The 21,615-nt window shown below is 41.0% G+C and overlaps 1 protein-coding gene across 1 annotated transcript in view; it reads left to right on the top strand.

Annotated features, from left to right (window-relative positions):
- Positions 1-21,615, top strand: part of B3GLCT (beta 3-glucosyltransferase) — a 110,048-nt gene that overhangs the window by 14,977 nt on the left and 73,456 nt on the right. Inside the window, exons 2-4 of the mRNA XM_081280432.1 lie at positions 5,527-5,567; positions 11,576-11,615; positions 18,317-18,426. Of these exons, the coding sequence (XP_081136558.1) occupies positions 5,527-5,567; positions 11,576-11,615; positions 18,317-18,426 (191 nt within the window). The remainder of the gene's footprint in view (positions 1-5,526; positions 5,568-11,575; positions 11,616-18,316; positions 18,427-21,615) is intronic.

The following is a 21,615-nucleotide window of genomic DNA, read 5'->3' on the forward strand; positions in this document are numbered from 1 at the left end:
AAGACAGAAAGGAGACAGATACAAAGTGAAGGCAGAGACGCCAAGCTTTAAATTACCCATCGGATATCTGCAGGCCAAGTGCAGAGTCAGTGCTTTCAACAGAAGCAACCTCTAAGCCCCATCACAGCCTCACCCCAGCAACTCTCCTCAGGTGTCCTGCCTCACTCACTCCCCCACTCAGCAGTCCTTGCCTCCCCTCAGCTTCCTTTCCCGGTTACATTTTTCTCTTGTAGATGTTCATGCCCCGGGCACACTGGACTGTTGACCCTGCTTTGTGTGTGGAGGTCTGTTTCCAGGTCTCCTTGGATTTGTACTTGAAGTCCCTGTTGCACCTGCATTGGATCTGCTGCCCCAAGCAGGGCATTGAGCTCACACCAAGCCCTGCTTCCCTCCCTGGTAGCCTCCCTTCTGCTCCCTCCGCTGGGGCTCCCTCGTGACTGCCATTAGAATGAGCTTCTCTCTACTTGTTTTTTGACTGACTGGCTCCTCTCCTCCATTAGCGGGTAAGCTCCTGGGGAGCTGCACATACATCTCCAGTTTCCCCACTTCTAGCATAATGTGTGACACCTGATACACACACAGCGACTCTAGTCTATTGAACTCAAATGATAATCTGAGTGAGTAACGATAAGGACAATAGCTGCTGACACCTACAGCACTTAGTATGTGCCAGGCCCTATTCTCAATATTACACTAGCTAAGCCATTGGGTTCTTAGACACTTTGTGGGCTGGTTCTGTCATTTAGCCCCAGAGTGGAGTGACAAGGCCCTGCACTCTGGGGAAGTGGCTGGAGCTGCTACCCTTCGTGTCTGCAACTGCAAGGCCAGTGGATGAAGGGAAGCGAGGCAGGCTCTCTCCCTTGTCACAGGGCCACACTTTTTTCCTTCTGTTCCCTTCAACCTCTGTGGATGACCTCCAAAGCATGTAATTGGAAACAAATAAACTGGCCTTGGGCCACGTGTGCATCCTGGAGCTTAAGGACCCTTCTAGAGAACCTGGAATTAAACCTGGGAAGCTCCCGGGAGGGGAGCCCCTGGAGGCTGGAGCGGCACTTGGTGAAATATTTTGTAAGTAGGTCACAGAAAAGAAAGTGAAGCCAAGGGTTTCCTCCCACAGTGCGTTAGAAGAAAAAGTCTGTGTGACATCCTAGCCAGAGCCAGAGCCAGAGCCAGGCTGGGCACCTGCTGCAGATTTCCAGGATGTGTCCCTGTGCTGGGTGGCAGTGCCACAGCAATAGGTTTAACCCACCCTCTGGCTTTTATGCAGGGCACACACTGACAGACTGACGGTCATTTCCCTGGTCATCTGTATGACCTCAGCTGTTGCCTGAGCTTTTACACACAAGGGCTTTATGCTTCATTTAATTTACAACTCCTCTGAGGTGGAGTTATTTGGTGACTTTGTGAGTTCTTTTTTTTTTTTTTTTTTGTGCATTGGGCTGGTTTCTATGTAGATGCTCCTGGGAGAGAGTTCGGGAAGACAATTCAGGAGAATAAAATCGAGTCGGGAATTAGGAAGCAAAATTATCTTCCCTGTCTGGAGACAGGGGTCCCTTGCCCCCTCTCAGGAACCAGAAAAGAAAGTTGATTAGTGTTGCTTAAATGCATTGCAATTACCTCCTCGAGTTTTCGTACACTCTGGGGTTTAGGGTAGTCTATAAATCTTAGTCCCGGGTTAGTTGTAAAATCTTGATTTATCCTTCTGTATAGGTGTGCTAACACATTCATCAGCTTGAATTATTTAGAGTTATCATGAAAAGGATCTGATTTCTATTGCCTTCCTGATTTGCACTTTAAATATAGTTCCCTGTCTCCAGAATTCATGTTGAAAATAGAAAGAGAAAATCACTTTTAAGCAGTGGTTTGGCATATAACAGCATGATTTACCTTAGAGTATTTCTCCAATTGCTTGTTAAGGCACTCAGACCAAGTTTGTAAGAATCTGAATCTGGAAATTACCATGAAACCAACACCAAACATGGAGCCCCAGGTGGCCACTGCTGTTTGCTCCTTTGATCTGGGTCCCTGAATTGGGGGACTCTTCCTCCCTCCCTCTGTCCCCCATTGGATAGCACAGGCCCACGTGGGTGTTCAATTCACAGTGTGAACTCCCCTTCTTTTTCTTTTAGCACTGGGGAGACTTTAATTTTTGAGAAAAATTAAGCCCATCATATACATAAGAAATATATGACATTTAATGCAGGCTTGAAATTAACAATTCAGCTTTTGTGACAACGTATAGAATGAGAATTACCTATAAATACAGCATACTTACAGTTCTCATGCATCATAATCTTATACTGTGATTTATACAGCTTCTCTTTATATTTTATATATCCCACCATGCTCACATGATTAATGTACCCTAAATCTGTGCCGCTTTGGGATTTAGAAATTTAAAGAGAGAGAAAAAGCAAGCACAATGACCTATCTCATCTTGCTTTATGAAAATGAAAACATTTATGTAATGAACTAATTTAAGAAATTGAGGACTTACACACTTTAGTAGCTAGGACTAAACATAAGCAATACAAAATTGAATAAATCGTGTTAGAGTTGTGGAAAGGAAAAGGAATAAGTTCTTCCTTGCAATTTTGTTTCTCATTTTCCTCATTTATTTGCACCATTTCTACTTCATTTCCATGAAACCGGGATGTTGTTGGTAGGAATTCTGCAAATGATTCATTATTTTAACATTAGATTTATTAGTGGCAGAGCCTATTCTGTACCTTCAGAATACATTTAGGTCCCTGATGATTTCTTTTGTTTGATGGAGATTTTGTAAATGTAACAATAAAACCAACTGGCATTTTAAAAATACATATTTAAAAAAAATATTCTTCTAACAAGGATTGTCTTGCCGTATGATGGGTTCTTAGGAAAGCACTGATGGATTTCTTATGCCATTGCTTTAAATATTATATAATTTGTATCTATCATGAGAAAAGGGAGTTTGTAATTTCACATCAGAATGATAGGGAGAATTTTTTTTTTTTTAAGGATTTTTAAACTCTACATCTGTGTATTTTGGATGGAACTAGAATCTAGTTTAACATTAGCTCAGTTAAACCTTGCCTGAATGAAGGAGTGGTGTCTTGATTTCAACAAACAGGATTGCTGGAACTCGCTTGATTTATTAGCAGTATCTTTCCTCTGGGTAATTCCCACTTTAAACATTTCCTTGTCAAATGATATTTGCTGCTTACTTATGAAAGGCGACGTGTGAGTAATTTTCAGTACTTAAGAGGCATCTTTTCCTCACCTGGCTCTACATTCTGAGGGCCAGTGGCTTTCTTGTGGACACGTGCTTCCTTGTCTGACCTTGCAAAGAAGTCAGGTGAAAGTCAACGCTGGTTATTAGATGATGTCTCCAAAGCTGTTAAATTAAGAAAGCAATTTTACTTCCTTAAAGAGGAAATTCTAACCCCTAGATCTTTGTCCATGTTTGGAGTAGGAGTGGGTTGGGGTGAGGAAGACATAGTTTTTGAATTATAGTCATGTATTAGTCTGGTCATACTAATTCAAATTTTTACAATTCTCAGAATGTTCTGTTTTCCGAAATTCTGTGGCACTAAGGTTACAACAACCTTAGTTGTAACCTCCCTGGAAGATGCTTCTCATTTATTTTTTCATTTTTGGTGCCTGGGATCCATCCCAGGGCCTTGCACAAAGGAAGCACATGCTCTATCGCTGAGCTATGCCCCTAGCTCCTGATGTTTCTTAAATAATTCTATTTCAATATCTTCTTAGGGGATTTAAGTGTGCAGAGTACACTAAATGCAAATGGAATAAAACAAAACAAAAATATTAAGTATGCTGAAACAGAATTTAAATGGCATTTGGGGTTACATCTTGCCTCTGTTCTTAGACCTTGATGGATAAATATTTGGATTTTGCTTTTCCTCTGTGTGTGCACGTACCTGTGAGCATGCATCAGTGAGAGCATGGATCAGACCCTGGTAAAAAATAAGCACAGGGTTTGGGGGTGGACCACAAAACTCCTTCCTTCTACTGATTAGGTGCTACTGTTTTAGGAGTAGGCAGCCCTTGAGTGATATGAACCCAGGACTATAATGAAGACTTACATTCTTTCATTCAAAATTATTGAGCTGCTTCTATGTTCTAGCTATGCTCTTGGTGTATGGGGCAAATAGTCCATAAAACTATTTCTGGATAAGTAAACTGATGTATAAATCGAAAAGACATGTGATAATTCTCTGATGAAAAGGGTGAGGGGATGAGGAGGGTGTGGAGTTGGGGATTTATTGTTTTAGACGAGGAGGTCTCAGAGAGGCCTCCTGTTCTATCTGCTCGTATCTAAATTCCACATGCAGAGGTTCATTTGGCTTGCATTTCAATTTTGCCCTGCCTTTTGAAATGTCATTCTGGAACTGGAAACGATTAAACCATGTTATTCATTTGCTCTTTAGTGTGAGTATGTTTTAGATTATTTCCTTTGCGCAAATGTTAATGGGGAATTTGAGGCAATGGATGTCTGGGGGCAAGGAGGTATTAGGTGGAAGGGACCCAAATGGGTGCAGTTGTCTCTCCCCTCTGAGTGGGGTCTCCCTGCCCTCAGGGTGCTCTACCTCTGACACTTCTTGGACTACATCACTGCTCCATGGTATCGCTGCTCTGATTCTTTAAGTGCATTCCTGCACCTTGGCATTGCCCATTCTCCCTGGGAATGCTGACTGGAGAAAGCTAAGGCTTTGCAATGCTTGCCGCTGGGCTCTTTAGGAAAAGTGCACTGTACAATGAAGGTATTATTTTTTTGTTCATTAACCTTCTTGACTGTTTGGATTATCATTTTGCTTTATATTTTTAATGCAGAGCCCAAGTGTGTCTCTCGGGAGATCTTTGTCTATTTATGGGCTCTGACTCAAAACATTAAATCATTCTGAATGGGGAGTGATTTTAATTCTCCTTACTCCTGCCCTGTGGCTTTAGTGGGTTCTCTACACTCTCCTTGCCCACTAACAGCGGTATCTGTGTTACACTTCTAACCCTGCAGCACCCCACCACCACCACCACTACCACCACCAAAAAAACAAAACAAAAAACTCCAAAATTAGTTCGGTTGCCTGCCAGGCTCTGGTAGTGGTGGCAAGGGTGGGAATTTGTACTTCCCCCTGGATTCTCAGGAATTTTCCTTTGCTTGTGAAGTCACCAGAATCAAGGTTTCTAAGAAATATTTTGTATACATATTGTGTGTGTTTGTGTGTGTGTATGTGTGGTTTATGAACACAAATGGCATACACAGATTTTAATTTCTTTGATGTCATATTTCTTTTACTTGGTAGTGCAAGCAGGTTGACTTCACATCAATGAATAATTCTAGGTCTGAGATGAAAAAAGCAAACAATACTACTTTGCTGATATGCAGCTGCTTAAAAATGAGCAAAATGTATCTTGTGAAAGTCTCTTTTTTTCCCCTCATTATAAACAAAACTATTGAATGTGAGAGCAAACCTAGATTGCTATTTTAATTTTAAAATATTCCTTTTTTTCTCTCTTTTTTTTCAGCTTTTGCTTCGATGTCAGAAGATGTAAAGAAAGAGGTCAAGGTACTGATTCTAATGTTGTCTGCCCCTCATCTCAGAGACTCTTTTATATTTAATGGGAACTGTAAAGATTTTGTCCTTCAGTAGTTGATGTGTTTCTTTTGTTGTACAAATTAATGTAGTGTTGACTCACATAGATTTGAAACCCTAACAGCAGCCTACAGGTAGACTTGCTTAAAAAAAATAATTTCATAGTCATAGTAGATCCATTAGGTTTTGAAATCATTTTAGGATCAAAGGTATTTGGCATGGCAGTAGACGTTTTAGAAGTCTTGCTTGAGCACCAGTTTTCTCCAGTCTTACTCTATCCTAACATTACACTTAGTATTTTTCAGTCTGTGAAAGGATTTGGCTTTGTCACTTAGTCCAAATCCATGCCTATCATTTCTTCATGATAGTTCAGTGAACATTTTTCTGGTCTGAAAAAAAAAAAGTTAGCACTTTAGTTGTTATTGATTAGTACATTAGTACATTAGATTGTCAAGAGCCTGATTTCTGTTACCTTGAAGGTGGGAGGGGATGCTGGGTTTTAGACCCCCAAAGGCAACCAAGCTGCCATAATCTTTGCATGCTCAGAATCAAAAACCAGACTGGAGAACCAGCAGAGAGGGGGCAACAAATCTCATAGCTGCTTTGCTTTGATCATTGGTTGTGTTCAAGAACCTCATCTAAATGTTTACCATTTGCACTTTGCAAGGGACCAATTTAGCACACGAGAAAGAGAAGAAGCAGTATTTCCATTGAAACAGTATTTCAAAACAATTTGTTTTTGTCATATTAATTATGGTTTTGTTGAGTCTGACTTACCCCACAATTTGTATAAATGTGTTTTATCAAGAGTATTATCTCGTCTAACTATACTGTGAGGTTCTGCCACAGGGGAACTGATAACACTGATGTCTTATGATTTTAGAACTCTTTATGGCTAATAAAGCATCTTTACACATTTCATTTAATTTGATATTCTCAATGATTCTGTTATTGCAAAGTAAATATTTCCAGATATAACAGAGAAAATAAAGCCTTAGAGAAGTTAAGTGATTTTTATGAAGGTCACATGATTATTAAGAAATGAAGTTAAAAGTTTCTGAATCCTTGAATTTTTCACCCTTTATTATTTTATGTTATATAGTCCTGCGCATTCTAATACGTATTTGGCAATTGTGAGGTTATTTAATGACAAATTTACTATAATTTGCCATATAATCATTGCAGATTTTATAACAATTTATTTTTTTATAAAAAAGTGAGTTGTGACCATTATGTGAAGCTTTTCTTTCTTTCTTTTTTTTAAATATGCTGGTGTTACTTAAAAATAATTTATCACAAAACTCCCCTTTGTATAAGATTAGGATGCACGGAATACTTATGGATAAATAATAACAAAATCGCATAGTCCAAATCCATGCATATAATTTTTTTATGATAGTTTAGTGAACATTTTTCTGGTCTGAAAAAAAGTTAACACATTAGTTGTTATTGATTAGTACATTGTAGCTGAAATATTGCACTTGAGAAACTTTAGTATAGTGTTACAAATCGTGGACTTCGAAAATTTAATCTTCCGTGTCTGAAGATTTGCACCACTATTTTCTTATCTTATATTAGACCTCTGTACTGTTAGTACTGCAACACTCTAAAGCCATGCAAGTGGCCTTTTTCTAATGATCTGATGATGTGCTTGTGCTGAGCATTCTAGGCAGTGGGTGAGAAGACAAATGCGCATCCATGTGCCACTGGTGAATACATCTCTGCTCTGTTCACCTTTTAAGTGGGTGAGGAACAGAAGTAGACCATGCAATGATTATATGGTGAAAGGGTATAAACCAATTTTTTGATTAAAAAACAGGAGTGGTATGGTTATGCAGTGGTGACGATTATGTGGGGAAATATGGTAAAGTGCTACCTAATGACTATTAATAGGGAATTAAAGTTTTGTTTAATAAATTTAGAAATTATAGTGCAGTCTTTTAAATATAAGTTTAAGGTATTTTTTCAAATATTATATATGGATATATTGCTTTAAGTATATATGTAAATATAAATAAAGATAAACAAGCCCTATATTTGAATGTCATCTTTCGTTCAAAGGTATTGATGCACTTGAAAGATGTCATTAATTGCACCTGTGCATGGGCTTCCCAGCCAAAATAGCTGTTATTCCCATGAGCAGAGACTATGATAACATGTCTATGCTATAATCAATACACCTGAAACTGGTAGATGGAGAAAAATTAGTTTGTACAATGTTGTTCAAAATCTGTAGTTGAACCTGGAGATAAAATTTAAGGCTCTGAATATTGACCACTTGAATTTTGTTGTCATTAATTTGTCACCCAAGCAGTACTGATGGAGGTCTTTCCCGCCACTGTGGCCCAAGGCAGCTGCCTCCAGTTCACCTCACCTCATGCTTGCCTTAGTCAAAGGCCCCATGTTAGACTTTTTGTCCCATGCAGGCTATCTTAGTTGGGCTGGGTTTCTGCCCCCAAGCAATATGTACACTCACTGTTGGTATTGAGTTTGGCTCCCTATCAAAATCCTGAGAGCTGCCGGTGACCTCAGGTACATTTGTGGTCCGACCTCTGGGCTCTCTCCTCTGTCAGGTTCCTAATGCCTGAACCACCTTGGATTCTGACCTATGGACAGTTTCAGGGAAGCCTGCCCACTCCAGGCTGTAGGTGCTGCCTCAGTTGTGACTGTCCACCTGCCTTCAGACTGTACTGTTGTAGCCTGTGGTGGCAGGTGTCTTTGCATCCTGTGTGGTGTGAGGTTAATTGTGTACGCTGGAGGCAAAGTGCCACAGTTCATCTATTCTCCATCACATTGTGGGACTTAGACTCCCTGTTTCTCAGCTTGCTCATCTCTAAGATGGGGTAAGAGGATCTACTTCAAAGGGATGTTATGAAGGGGTGTGTGTGTGTGTGTGTGTGTGTGTGTGTGTGTGTGTAACTCAGAATAGTACCAGTCCTAATGGTTTACCTAATAGTAAGAAATGTCTTATGCAACCTTTCAAGGGGTTGCTTAAATAATCTCTTCTGCCTAGGCAAGTCAAAGCAACAAAGTAAAAGACCTGATTACTTTCACTAGTTAAATTTCTTTTTGTGGTAGCAGCTGAAGTCATATGAAATAGATGATGATGGTGACAAGAATTGGAGCCAGATGAGAAACTGAGGCTTGACCCAGTAATTGGTGGAGGCAGATTTAGAGAACAGGACCAGCTTACAACTGGTTACAATAATGAGAACACATCTGGAATAATGTACTTGAAATCTAGAGGGGGGTGGTGAGGACAGAGTTGGAAGATGGCATTTTATTTCTCTTTCTTCATCAAAAATTACATACCAAATATTTTGAGCATGTTATACTTTGTTTTTGTGAAGAAGTTTCAAATTAAGCATTGCATATTTAGATTGCATGTGTTCAAATCTGTTGTGGCTTAAAAACATCAAACCCATGTAAAAGAGTGACACGGGTGTCTGTTCCTGGCTAGGGTGGGAGCTGTTGGCAGAGTAAATGCATTAATAACCAATGTCTTTCCTATATGAATGGTAATTCAGTTGACTTATACAACCTTGACTGTGAGCACATTCTGATTAATATTGATAGTCAGTATAAGAAATGTGGCAGCAGAGATAATAAAATAAACCATGTGTTTCTTTCTTCTTAGAAAGAGCTAAGACTATTCACGAGGGGCGCTGAAGACAGAATTTTAAATGTTCTGTCAGTTTGTTCATTTACTCTCATTTTCTATCTCAAAGGGGAGATGACTCAAGACCATTCTGGTTCCATTTCAGTTCACCTAATTCAGCAACCGTTTCTCGGGTGTTTTATTTTAACAGTTTACAGATTGAGTCATTTGAAATAGCTAATCATTTCCTAGCTATTGTGTCAGCCCATCTGAGCTACAGTGCTTAATAACAACTAGAGATACATAATTTGGGTTCCTGTTCTTAGGTTTCAAAAAGCTATCTGGTGGAAAGTTCAGCTGGTGTCCCAGTTTGTTGAAGTTGGTCTGGAAGCACTTCGTTCTGCTATTTTTTTTTTTTTTGTCTTTCAATGTGTTGTTAAAGGTGACTTCTGTTGTAGATGTTAGTTTTAGCTTACTCTTAAAATATGTTCATATCTAAAGGACGCCTCTGGGCAAGGCTGTGCGTGCATGGTGGTGTGAGGAAGGGGCATTACAGAGGGCTTGACTTTCATCCGGGTTTTGTGGCTAGTGACTTGGGCCCTGGAAAATTCCTTTGTCTTCCTTATGATAAAGGATTGTCTTGTTGGTGAAAGGGCTGTGCTGGATTTAATCAGCTCCAGTGCTCTTTCTAGATGGTAACATTGGACCTTTCTGTGAGCCTTATCTGGCAGCCAAGTTGGTGGCCTTGCAAGGAACAGGCAGCTTTGGTTCAAGGGTAAGCCTAAGGTTAATGGTGGGAAGCAGTGATGCCCTGGAGCCAAGGTCAGCGCCCCCAGCCCCCACAGCAGGCGGTTCTGATCAGGTGTGGCATTTAGGGGATTTAGTGCAGGGAGTCTATTATCACTAACTTAAGAACTAACCTGGCTTTGGCTCCCTACATTTAGAGATGTAGGTTAAACTCTCTGGGCTTTTTAAGTGGGTTTTCCCAAAAGCCTCTTTTATCAGGAGTAAGTGACATTAGATCCTGAGATCTAACAAATCAGCACCTAACCGTGAATTCTTCCCTGGCTCAGTGGCATTTCTAGTCTTGAGACAAAGATAATAATTTTGTAAAATGCCATGTGCAGTTGTCATTCCCCTGCGTTTAGCTCTCCCTCCTCCCTGCCTATTGTCCCTGCCTCTTTGGCATTCTTAAAGGACACATTGCTTTGTGGCTGTATCTTGGCTTTTAAGCTGCTCCCGGTTTTGATGGTAGAGGCTCACAATCAATCCTTAGTGCAGTGTGTGAAGGAAATTGAGGGATATTTGCCACCATCCAGGTAATTACAGCATGTGGCTGTTGAGATTGGAAAGGGCAATTAAGAAGAAAACGCCTATTCAGTCTATGGAGGAGATTCCTTGTACTTTGTCAAAGAATCTCTTGAGAGTTCCTTCTTGAATCACATAGGGTCAGAACCAGGTATGTCCGTGGCAGCATCCAGATTTCTGTGTCTGGAGATTGCCAGCTCCGAAGTTCCTCTTTTATACTTGTGACTGTGTGTGGTACTATCTTAACAAAATACCTGAGACTGGTCATTTGTAAAGAACTAAAGAACTAAGGTTTATTTCTTAGAGTTCTGGAGGCTTTGGAGTCCAAGGTGGGGGCATCCAGTGAGGGCTTTTTTTTTGCTAGAGTCATCCCATGGTGGAAGGCAGAAGGGCAAGAGAGCATGTGTGAGAGCAGAGGACTGAACCAGGATTTATAACAACTCACTCTTAATGACATGAACCCATTTGTGAGGGCTGAGCCCTAATCACCTGTTAAGGGTTCCATCTCTCAACACTGTTGCACTGAGGATGAAGTTTTCAACATGTGCTTTTGGGGGAGCATATTCAAGCCATAGCCACTACCATCAGCTGTCCTCCTCTGCTGCCCTGTGCAGGCCCCTAGGGCCTGCAGGAAGCAGAGAATGTGGTGGGAACCTTCCTGGTGACAGTAGGTCCAAATTCCCAAAGAGCACTTTTTCATGAGGAATACCCTGCCAGTAAGGGGACTGTCTCTAATCGGGTTGTGATGCTTTAGAGTTGACAAGGTTTCTAAAATTAACTTTCAAAGAACATCATCCTACACAGGAGGAAAGAGCTTCAGCTCAATTAAGCGATTTGCCCAGGATCATGTAAGAGAAGCACAGTTCTGATTCAGCGCTTCTGGGTGAGGCGGAAGTACTCTGTTGCTGCTTTCCCACCTTATGTTGTGGTCTTCTTTCTTTAGGAAAGTGTTTCCAAGCTTCTGTCTTCAAGTCTTCCCCCTAAGTGTTAATATGTACCATACATATTTATCCATAGATTGCTAGCTCTTGTTATTTGATGAGATTTATCATTTTCTCTTTCATTTTAAACATAGGATTTGAAGAAAAGTGGGATATCAAGAAAAAATGGCATAGGTAAGTGATTTTTTTTTTAACCTAAGAGTGTATGGATTTAGGCAAATTTTTTGTACATTGTATTTCATAAAGTATATTTTTATGTTTTTATTTATGGGATAAATTTTGTTGTTCAAATACTCTTTCCTATTATGCAGAGGTGGGGAGAACACTTTTCAGACTGGCAATATTGGCATATGATAGGTGTTAGAGGTAACAAAGTGTTAGATTTAATTCCCTCAGCCATCACTCACTGAGCTTTCATGAGGGTACAGCATCATGCCTGGTGGGTGCTGTGGGGGGTGCAGAGCAGGACAAGACATAGTCTCTGTTATTAGGGGCTGTGTTAGTTCATTTTCTGTTGCTATAACAAATACCTGAGGATGAGTATTTATGGAGAAAAAATTTTTATTTAGTTCATAGTTCTGGAGGCCGAAAGTCCAAGTACATGAGGTTCCGTTTGTTTTGACTCTGGTGAGGGCCCCCCTGTTGGCTGCATCAGATCATGGCAGATGGCATCATGGCAGGGATGAGTGGGAGAGGCAAATGTCACATGGCAAGACAGAAAGCCAGAGAGATTCAGGAGTCGGGCTCGTTCTTTTACAGCAGCTCATTCTCAGAGGAATTAACTGGGCCCTCAGGAGAGCTACATTGATCTCTTCTGAGGGCAGCACCCCAATGACCTAACCACCTCCCATTAGGCTCCACCTCTGAAAGATCTCACCACTTCACAGCCCTGCCACTCTGGGGACCAAGCCTCCAGATCATGAGCCTTTGAGGGACACATTCAAAAGATATCCACACCATAGCAGAGACTCGTACTTAGTAGGAAAAGAGGACCAGCTGTGGCCTTTGCTCATGCTGTGTTCTTCTAGAGCCGGGCTCCGTCCTTGACCAGTGGATGGCTGTGTGCCCTTTAGGGTCAGTTCAGTCACATCCTCAGACTCATCTGGGGGACTCTGGCCCGAAAGCTGCTCCTCCCTCCTTTGTGACACACTGCCCATCTGTCACAGCCCATCTACACCGTTGTTGGTACTTCCCACCCCAGCATGTTGTAATCATCCTTAGGGATGCGACCATGAGTTAGTCACCTGTTAATGTCATCTTGTGTGCGGACAGAGGGCAAGGCTGCACCTCTGGAAGTTGGAGTGGGCCTGACCTCCAGGCATGTGAATTTTGTCCTTGTCCTTCATCCCAGGGTAGGCCATAGAGACCCGGAAGACAAACTTTGGATAACAGGGAGAGGGAACGCTCTCCTTTCTAGGCCTTTCCTTCCTGAGCCTGGATTCTGAGGATGCAGAAGAACAGGAAGCTACCTCCCCACCCCTGTACATGGAAGGGGAGGTGCATCTGGGGCCTGTGGGGGCAAGGTTCAGGGTCTGTGGGCTCTGAGAGTAGCTGCATTTAAGGGGCCATGTCTGTTCATTGTTTTTTCTTCTGTTACAACACCCCCTTTGGTTCAGCTGCTCCTTCCCACGAGGAGATTTCTCTCTGCTGCCCCCACTGGTGGTTTGGATATTTGTAGGTTTATTTCATGGGAGCTGCTCATAGTGCTTGTGTTTAGAGACCTGAGTCCCCAACATGAGCTTGAAACTACCCAGGGGAAGTTACCTTGGACAAGTAAATTGACAATCTTACAACTGCAAATTGCAAGTCATGGTGATACCCAACTTGGTATCAGTTCATCTGAAAAAGACCCAGGGGGCTTCTTTCTCCCAAGTTTTCCTGTGCACCTATAGGAATAGGAGGCTACTAAAAAGCAATACTGTCATAGTCATGGTGTCATCAGAAAAGCCAGAGTGCCACAACTCTGGGCTCATAGTACTCAGAGAAGGTCACAGCCTTCACACACCAGTTGGTCATTCTTCCTCTTTTGGCTCACTGCCTAATCAGTCGACTCACTAGTGTGCAATTGCTCTTGCTAAGGAAGACACACTTGGAGTGGCTCTTCCTGTGTATGGGTATGTGTAACTGTATGCACGTTTACCCCTCAGTTATAGATCATAAGGCTACTTGTTAGTCACCTTTTTCAGAAGAAACTATATTGATTTCTCATCAGAAAAGCACCAGTATGATGAAATCCATTCTACGGGGTTATTTCTGAGTGCTTGGCCCCTCTCCAATGGGTGCTCAGCAACAGATGAAGTTGTTTCTCTTCCAGGCATCCTTTTCTAACTTTACCCTTGGCCCTGTTGCCTTTCCTGAATCTTCTCTGCAGCCCACTGTTAGCTGTAGTATCTCCTTGGTCCTTTCTGAATCCTTGACTAAATCTTTATCTTCCCCTTCTTCTAGCCTGTCACATTGATAGTCATTGTCAGGCACTTAACATGCAACCCATTTATTGCACATTGTTGGAGGAGAAATGATGGCAGTCTGTCACAGATTGTGCCAGTGTTTGCTGAAGACGAGTTGCAGTGAGTTCAGAGAAGTGCCACCAAGATGCAAAGGAAATAGTGCAATTGTCTTATTCAGCTGTGTCCAGTGGGCAGTGGGAACCTGAGAGTCCGGCGGCTGAATGGCATCAACAGAGAAAACGGCTGCCCAGATGAACTCTGGGACCTGGACTTGGCCAGAATGTGATTTGGTTGAGGGAGGGACTAGGTTGTATATCAGAAAATAGTTCTTGGTGCTGATGTAAAGAACTTCTGGGATTTAAGCATGTAAGCTGTTTTTTAGCACTAAGCTGTAGCAGCCTGATTATTCCCTGGAGTGGGTTGGGGCTGAAGAGCATGTTAGTGATCTTCTGTTATTCATGAATGTCAGGTGCCCCCTTCCTCTTTAGCCTTGGCCCTGAAATAACTCTCCAACATGCATCCTATTTCTTAGCCAGTTCCAACTGTTAATATTTTCAGAGTCCTAAATTCAACTCTCTGTTCCAAGCCTTTCCCGCTCTCTCTCCCGCTATTCCTTCTTTTTGTGCCTGTCCCCAGGACATAGTGGCCTCATTCCCTCCTATTGACAGACCCTGCTGCCTGCGGCCACACTTAGCTCCTACGACCCTAGCCAGTTTGAAGGCAGTTCATTTGCATTCCGAGCCTCATAGCACAGCATATAAGTCCTTCGTGATCTGGTGGGGCTAAGTCTGACTCTCTCTCTAACTTTATCACCCACAGTGCTTCTAATTCTTTTTTCAGAGGGCCTGCCAGATTCTCTGGGTAGGTACTCAGGAATGCTACAGAAGTAAGGCAGGCTGCCAGCTCTGTAATAACCCCTTGTCTTCATTCCCTTATGATCTGCTACCCTCTGTGTGTGAGACAGCAGAACACTGCAACCTTTTGAAGGGAACGGTGGAAATCTCTCTTTCCAGGATCGTTTCTTGACCCAGCCTCACCTGCTTCCCATGCATGCTCCCCTTGTACCCTGGGCTTAGCTGTGGCTTTCCACCTCCTGGTTTGGTTATCACAGCCTGACTTCTGAGCTATAGGCTCAGACATTTCATTGCTGTGACTGGGCTCATTCATCTGTGCATTCCAGAGCCTTGCACTTAGTGGGCACTTGGAAGATGGTTGCTGAATAAATGCATGTAGCATGCAAGATTGGAGTACATAAAAAGGAAGGGGGGTGAGGGTGGTTTCTTAGTAGTTGTGTTAAAAAATAAATGGCAGAAATTCACAGGCATGACTCAGATATATGAAAAGGGGAAGAATTTGCTTTTGTTCTTATAAGATCTCTTCCCTGCATGGAAGAACTGTGGTCTTTGTGAGAACCATGAGAAATTTGCTGGGCTGGTAGAAGCATCAAGAGTCAGTTACCATGGTGCAGGTAGGGTCAACTTTTTGACAGACAGATCTTCTATTCTTTTGAAGATTTTATTATGAAACAATTTGAACACATGAAAAGGCATAAATACGGAGATACTGAATATCCATGTATCTTCCACTTAGATTAAGAAACACAGCACTACTGCTACAGCCAAAGCCTGTTAACCGTTATCTTCATGCAGTGTTTATCATTCTCATATAATCTTTTATACTTTTAAATGATATGAATGCCTACATATAATATAGATCCACTTTATGTGTATTTCTTGTTCTATATTTGCAAACTGTGATTTATATAGTTATTCTTAAGCAATTTGGTTTTTCCCCCCAGGATTATCTTTTTGGTATTCAACCACAGTATATGGGTTGATACATATCATGCTAGTTAATTTTTACATGTGGCTACTTTATGCTCAGAGTGCTAGTTACTTTTTACTGCTATGTAGTATTCTGAGTTATATATCTTGTTAGTGGATATTTGGGTTGCTTTCTTTTTTTTTTTTTTCCTTTTATACAATGCCACTGTGAACACTCTTTTTATATGTCCTTGTATACACATGAGAGATTTTCAAGGATGATTAATAGGAGTGGAATTTCTGGGTCATGTGCATCTTCAACCTTATTAAATATTGAAAAAAATTATCCCCTGAAGCTCCATTCTTATAAAAATAAATCTTTATCACTTCTATTTTGATATGCCATCTTATATTAATGTTTTAGATATAGTGGATCGAAGATAACATTTCAGTTGAAATGTAAAACACCCCTTTAAGCTTTATCCATGTGTTTGGTGCACAGAGCCAAGAAGTCGATTTAAAGTAGATGGAATGGTTATGTTTACCTAAACTCCTAAAGGGAAGGAATTAGGTCATATTCAGTAGGTTGTTCAGCATTCCCTTTTAAATTTTTTATTGAGTTTTAACCAAGGAACATTTCAGATTATTTTTAGGAACTAGGTGGCTCACTGCGGAGCTATCTGATGTATGAATATTTGAGTGAGTGAAGAAATGAATGGAACTATAGAACCAAACATAAGAACAAAAAGACACAGTGGAATACAATTAAAATCAAATTGGGCCTGGTGGTGACACACATCCCTGTAATCCCAGCTACGTAGGAGGCTGAGGCAGGAGGATGGTGAGTTCAAAGTCAGACTCAGCAACTTAATGAGGTCTTAAGCAACTCAGCGAGGCCCTCTCTCTAATAAAACATAAAAAAGGGCCAGAATTGTGGCTTGGTGGCAAAGCATCCCTGGGTTCAATCCATGGTCCAAAACAAACAAAACAAAACAAAACAACAAATTAGTGTCCTTGAGCAGAGGTGTTAAGGAGACAGGCTTGTGGTGGGAAGAAGGTCCCTGTATTGGTCTGCTATACATGTGGCTGGAGGTCACAATATATGTGACATCTTCTTTCTGCCCACACCCTTGTTTGGTGGCAGGATGATAACACCATGGCTGTTTCTATCTATTCCTGTATTATGAATTCAGAACCTCAGCAGCCCAATGTGCTTCTTAAGTATATGGCTTGAGCATCTGCCTCCATTGGCAGGACCTCTGGGAATTGACCCCGCTAGGTGGGCATGACATCCTAGGGTTTTGCTTGCTATTATAAAAAACTGGACCCTCTTAAAGTGGGCCCTCGCGGGCTGGCAAATGCTGTCGGGGTATGGTCATAGGCTTTTGTGTGGCACTTTGGCCAGCGCCTGCAGTTGTTCATTTTTTGCAGCCGTCTTCCTGGGGAGAACCTCTAATGTGGATAAGTTCCTTGTGATGTATGGTAGGGATGATTGAGGCATTTATTTGCAAATACTTGTGAACTCATGGGACATATGTATTCACTGTTAAGTGTCACTGTAAAGGGCTCCAGAACATTCTCAAAATGGCATAGTAGTGGTTCATTAGGGCTATGTTCTACTTTAGGTATGAACTATCTTCCACAGGCCCCTGTGTTAGACTTAGTCCCCAGACTCTGGTGCCACTGGGAGGTGGTAGGACCTTTGAGAGGTGGAGAAGGAAGGTAGGTTATTGGAGGCATATCCTTCAAGGGGATAGTCTCTCTTTGTTTCCTGGATGTCATGATGTACTGCGCCACCAGAGGTCCAGAGCAACGGGGGCCAGTGGTCACGGGCTGAAGTTTTCAAAACTATGAGCCCAAATAAATCCTTCCTCCTATAAGTTTATTATCTCAGGTGTCTTGTCACCGAAACAGAAAGATAACATAGACTGTATAATAAAGTGTCCCAGAATGGGTGGCTTAATCAGATATTTATCATCTCCCAATTCTGGAGGCTGCAGGTCCAAGACCAAGGTGTTGATGGGGCTGGTTTCCTCTGCGGTCTCTGAGGAAGAGTCTGTCCCAGGCCTCTCTCCCTGGATTGTGGATGGTCATCTTCTCCACATGTTTTCACACCACTTTTCTCCACATGTCACCTCAGTGTCCAGATTTTCACTTTTTATAAGGACCCTGATCCTATTGGATTAGGGCCCACACTAACGACCTCATTTAACTTGATTGCCTCCGTAAAGATTCAATGCCATAAGGTCACATTCTGGGTACTGAGGGTGAGAACTTCAACCCATGACGATAGCAGCACAGCGCGGGAGTATGCGGTTGTGGGATTTTCAGTCACAAGGGAAGTGGTTATTCTAGTCACTTTCCAACTTTGGCACATTCTTTTTGACAGATGCAGGAGCACATTCTCCATTTGTTACCACAGCCTTGGTCTAGTACAGTGAGCTTATTTACTTGCTAACTTCTAGGAAGTTCATTTCGGAAACCAGTTTAAAAGGTTTGTCTCTGAAATTTTATATAAATAGATTTCCCCTGCTGAGAGTTCATTGCCTGAAGGATTATTTTGTAGTCGATGCTGGTTTTTTTCCCCCCTTACTTATTTTCAAGTTTATTTCAAACATTGTTTTAAAATACCTGAAAAAAATTATTATTATTTTTTTGGTTCTAGACTTAAAAGAAATTGTATTTGTCATCCAGAGCCAAAGTAATGCTTTTCATGCAAAGAAAGCAGAGCAATTGAAAAAGATCATCTTAAAAGAGGCTGCAAATCTTACACAGGTATGTGGTGATGGTTTGGAGTGTCCGTAATTATGTATTTCTTCATATATTTTATGTTTTCCCAAACACCATATCTGTAGAAAATCAGTTTTATTTAGATGAGAGTAACTCATCTGACTCACTTGGCTTATTATATTGACTCTTTGTTGTTGAAAATGCTCTCCTTAATTCCTAATGCTCAAAGCATCATATACTAAGTTATTGTGCATGTGTGTGTATAATATTTATATATGTATTTAACCTAGAATTATACAATTGTGTAGGGCTTTGTATGGCTTTGCCATGAAGTCTGATAAAACAAAGTAGAAGAAATGACTCTTTAAAGGCAGGACTTAAAATAGAGATAATTAATATTCAGAATTTTGGTAACAAGTTCTAAAGGCAATTTTCATGTTGAAATAACATTTTCATTAATCTTAGTGTGGTGCTCTCTCTGTGAGCCTCTTAATCTGTTTTTTAATTGGATGTCATTAATTGAACTTTGATTTGATTTATAATGTAATATCCCAGAAGGATTATGGAGAGGAAAATCTACACATACAGGTACATTTTAATGACATTTAAAATAGACATGAGCTGAATCTAAAGTTGCTATGAATAATGGTGAGGTTTGACACAAAGGAAGATCTACTTTATTGTTCAGGAGTCCCCTTTTATTTGTGGGAATGTGTTCCAAGACCCCCAGTGGATGCCTGAAACTGCAAATAGTACCAAATTACATACTATGTTTTCCCTATACATATATATTTAGGATGAAGTTTAGTTTGTAAATTAGGCACAGTAAGAGAGTAACAACAAAAACTAACAATAAAATAGAATGATTACAGCAATGCACTGTAATAATATTGTCAGCACCACTGTTGTTTTAAATTGTGCACTATTTTGAGTAGTATGATAAAATCTTGGGCTTTTTTGCTTAGTCCTTCCCAGGACATGAACCATCTCTTTGTTCAGTGTGTCCTTGCTATATATGTACCTGCTCACTAGTCACTTAATAGTTATAAGTAAAATAAGGGTTACTTGGACACAAACACTATAATTCTACAGCATTCAGTCTGATAACTAAGTTGACTGTTGTGACTCGTGGGTGGGTAGCATATAAAGCAAGGATACACTGGACAAAGCGATGATTTATGTCCTAGGAAGGACTCAGGAAGACAACCCAAGATTTCATCATACTACTCAAAACGGTGCACAATTTAAAACTTCAGGAATTGTTTTTTTTTTAATGGAGTTTTTCATATAACATTTTAATATTGTGGTTGATCTCCAGTAATTTAGATCATAGTTAAAGGGGGATTCATGTATTGCTGTATATGTGCTTTCTTCTTTAACCAAGTGAAAAAAAAACTTCCTTCAGGGCCTTTGCACCAGATTGCTATGGTGCTTCAAGACTGTATATTTGTCTGTATTCAAATGCTATTTCTTGGTTTTCTTAGGAAATAACTTTTTTGACAAGAGACATGCATGTTTGACGGATTGCTTTCTTCTCTTGGTGGGGGCTGGAAAATAAAGGGTCAGAAATATCAATGGAGTTAAGCATCCTTAACAATATTTGAGACAAAGACATTGCTGAGAGTAAAGTTTACTGTATCTTGTCTTTAAATGATTGACATAAACTTCAAAAACCTCCCAGCATCCCTACAAGAGCAAGCTCTCTAGGTTGCCCCATTTGGAACATTATAATTTCTCAGGGAGAGAAAAGAATTACATACTTTTGACAGATTATTGTTTTTGGTAATCAGAGATTAGATGAGCCTCATAGGTTTAAAGTTCATCTTTGTCCAGAAAATTAACTTTTAATTTTTTTTTTTAAACTGGGTCTTCCTGATCTCATGAGAGGGGCAGACACACAGCAACCTTGACTAGCTAAGTTCCATCTGTTCTGGTGGAGGCACTAGGGGATGGCCAAATACAGGCTGCTGCAAAGAGAGGAGCACAGTATCCTGAATAGTCCTTCCGTTGTGTCCAGACAAACATGAACTGGATTTAGCTTAACTGGACCTTGGCCACTAACCTAAATTATGTGACCACAATTATACAATATTGGCAGGTCAGTACACAGTTAGGCATCACTTACTCATATATGAATTAAGGGTACCCTTTTTCCTGTGTGCCTGCCTGTTCCCTACTCCCAGAAATGCCTTCCATCTTGCAGAGAAAGACTCGTGTGTGGATTATGTGTCATCCCCATTTATTTAACCCACAGGAGTAACTTTTGCCATTAATGTGGATAATAACATTCTTTGCCAACAAAATCTAGTTGATTGAATTTACCCCATACTTTCTCTGCTATTTGTCTACTCTTATTTTTCTTCTTCTTTTGTGTAGATGAGTACACATCATTGACTCTCCTACCTTTCATCTTTACTCATCTGGGAAGCTTAGTTTACAGGGCACCTTGGAGCAGAACAATGTTCCTGAGACTTGGTCTGCAGTGAGGATAAGGCATGAGAGTACTTTTTTGTGGGAAGTAATAGAAATTATATAAAAAATTATGCAAAGGAAATTCTTTTTTTTTTCTCATTAGGACAAAAGAGACTTGGGAGGGTTATTCTAGGGGCTGGATGTGCCTACCTTTCTTTGGAGGCTCCGCAAAAAGTAGGGCCTAGAGGTGCAAGATTGCTGGGTGATTTAAACTGACCATAGACCCTGTGGGAGGGTGGTTAAGGTTCTCATTGAAACAGAACATGACAAATTTTTATTTAGGAATGAAAAATGTGTGTTGGCTGGAGCTTCTTGGTGTCTCTCAGTGTTTTATTTTGTTAGTTTTTTGGTACAGGGGATTGAACCCAGGGCCCCGTGCATGCTAAACACATGATCTACCACTGAGCTTCATTCCCAGCCCTTTCCAGGAGTTTTGAGGCAGGATGGCAGGCAGCTGAGAGGGATTAGATCCAGCCTAGTGGAGGAAGCCTTCCGTGTTTCTTCCCCTTTGCCTGGATAATTATACCAGAGCTTATTGACTGATGTTTCTGCCCCTGGATCCCAGCATTGTCTCCTGTCACTCAATTCTTGGAGCTTTGCTTCCCAGCAATTTCAAACTTCTTCTGCTCACCCTGTTGTGCCTCTGTGGCTCTGTAGGAGTTGAGCTTATCTTTCTCCATATCCCCAGGAGGCCTTTCTGTGTCCCTTCCTGACCCTCCCTTGCAAAGCACTTTTTCTGTGGTCCCACTTCTGTATCTTGTA

This window comes from Spermophilus citellus, assembly GCF_964194105.1.
Source record: "Spermophilus citellus genome assembly, chromosome: 1".
NCBI classification, from domain to species: domain Eukaryota; kingdom Metazoa; phylum Chordata; class Mammalia; order Rodentia; family Sciuridae; genus Spermophilus; species Spermophilus citellus.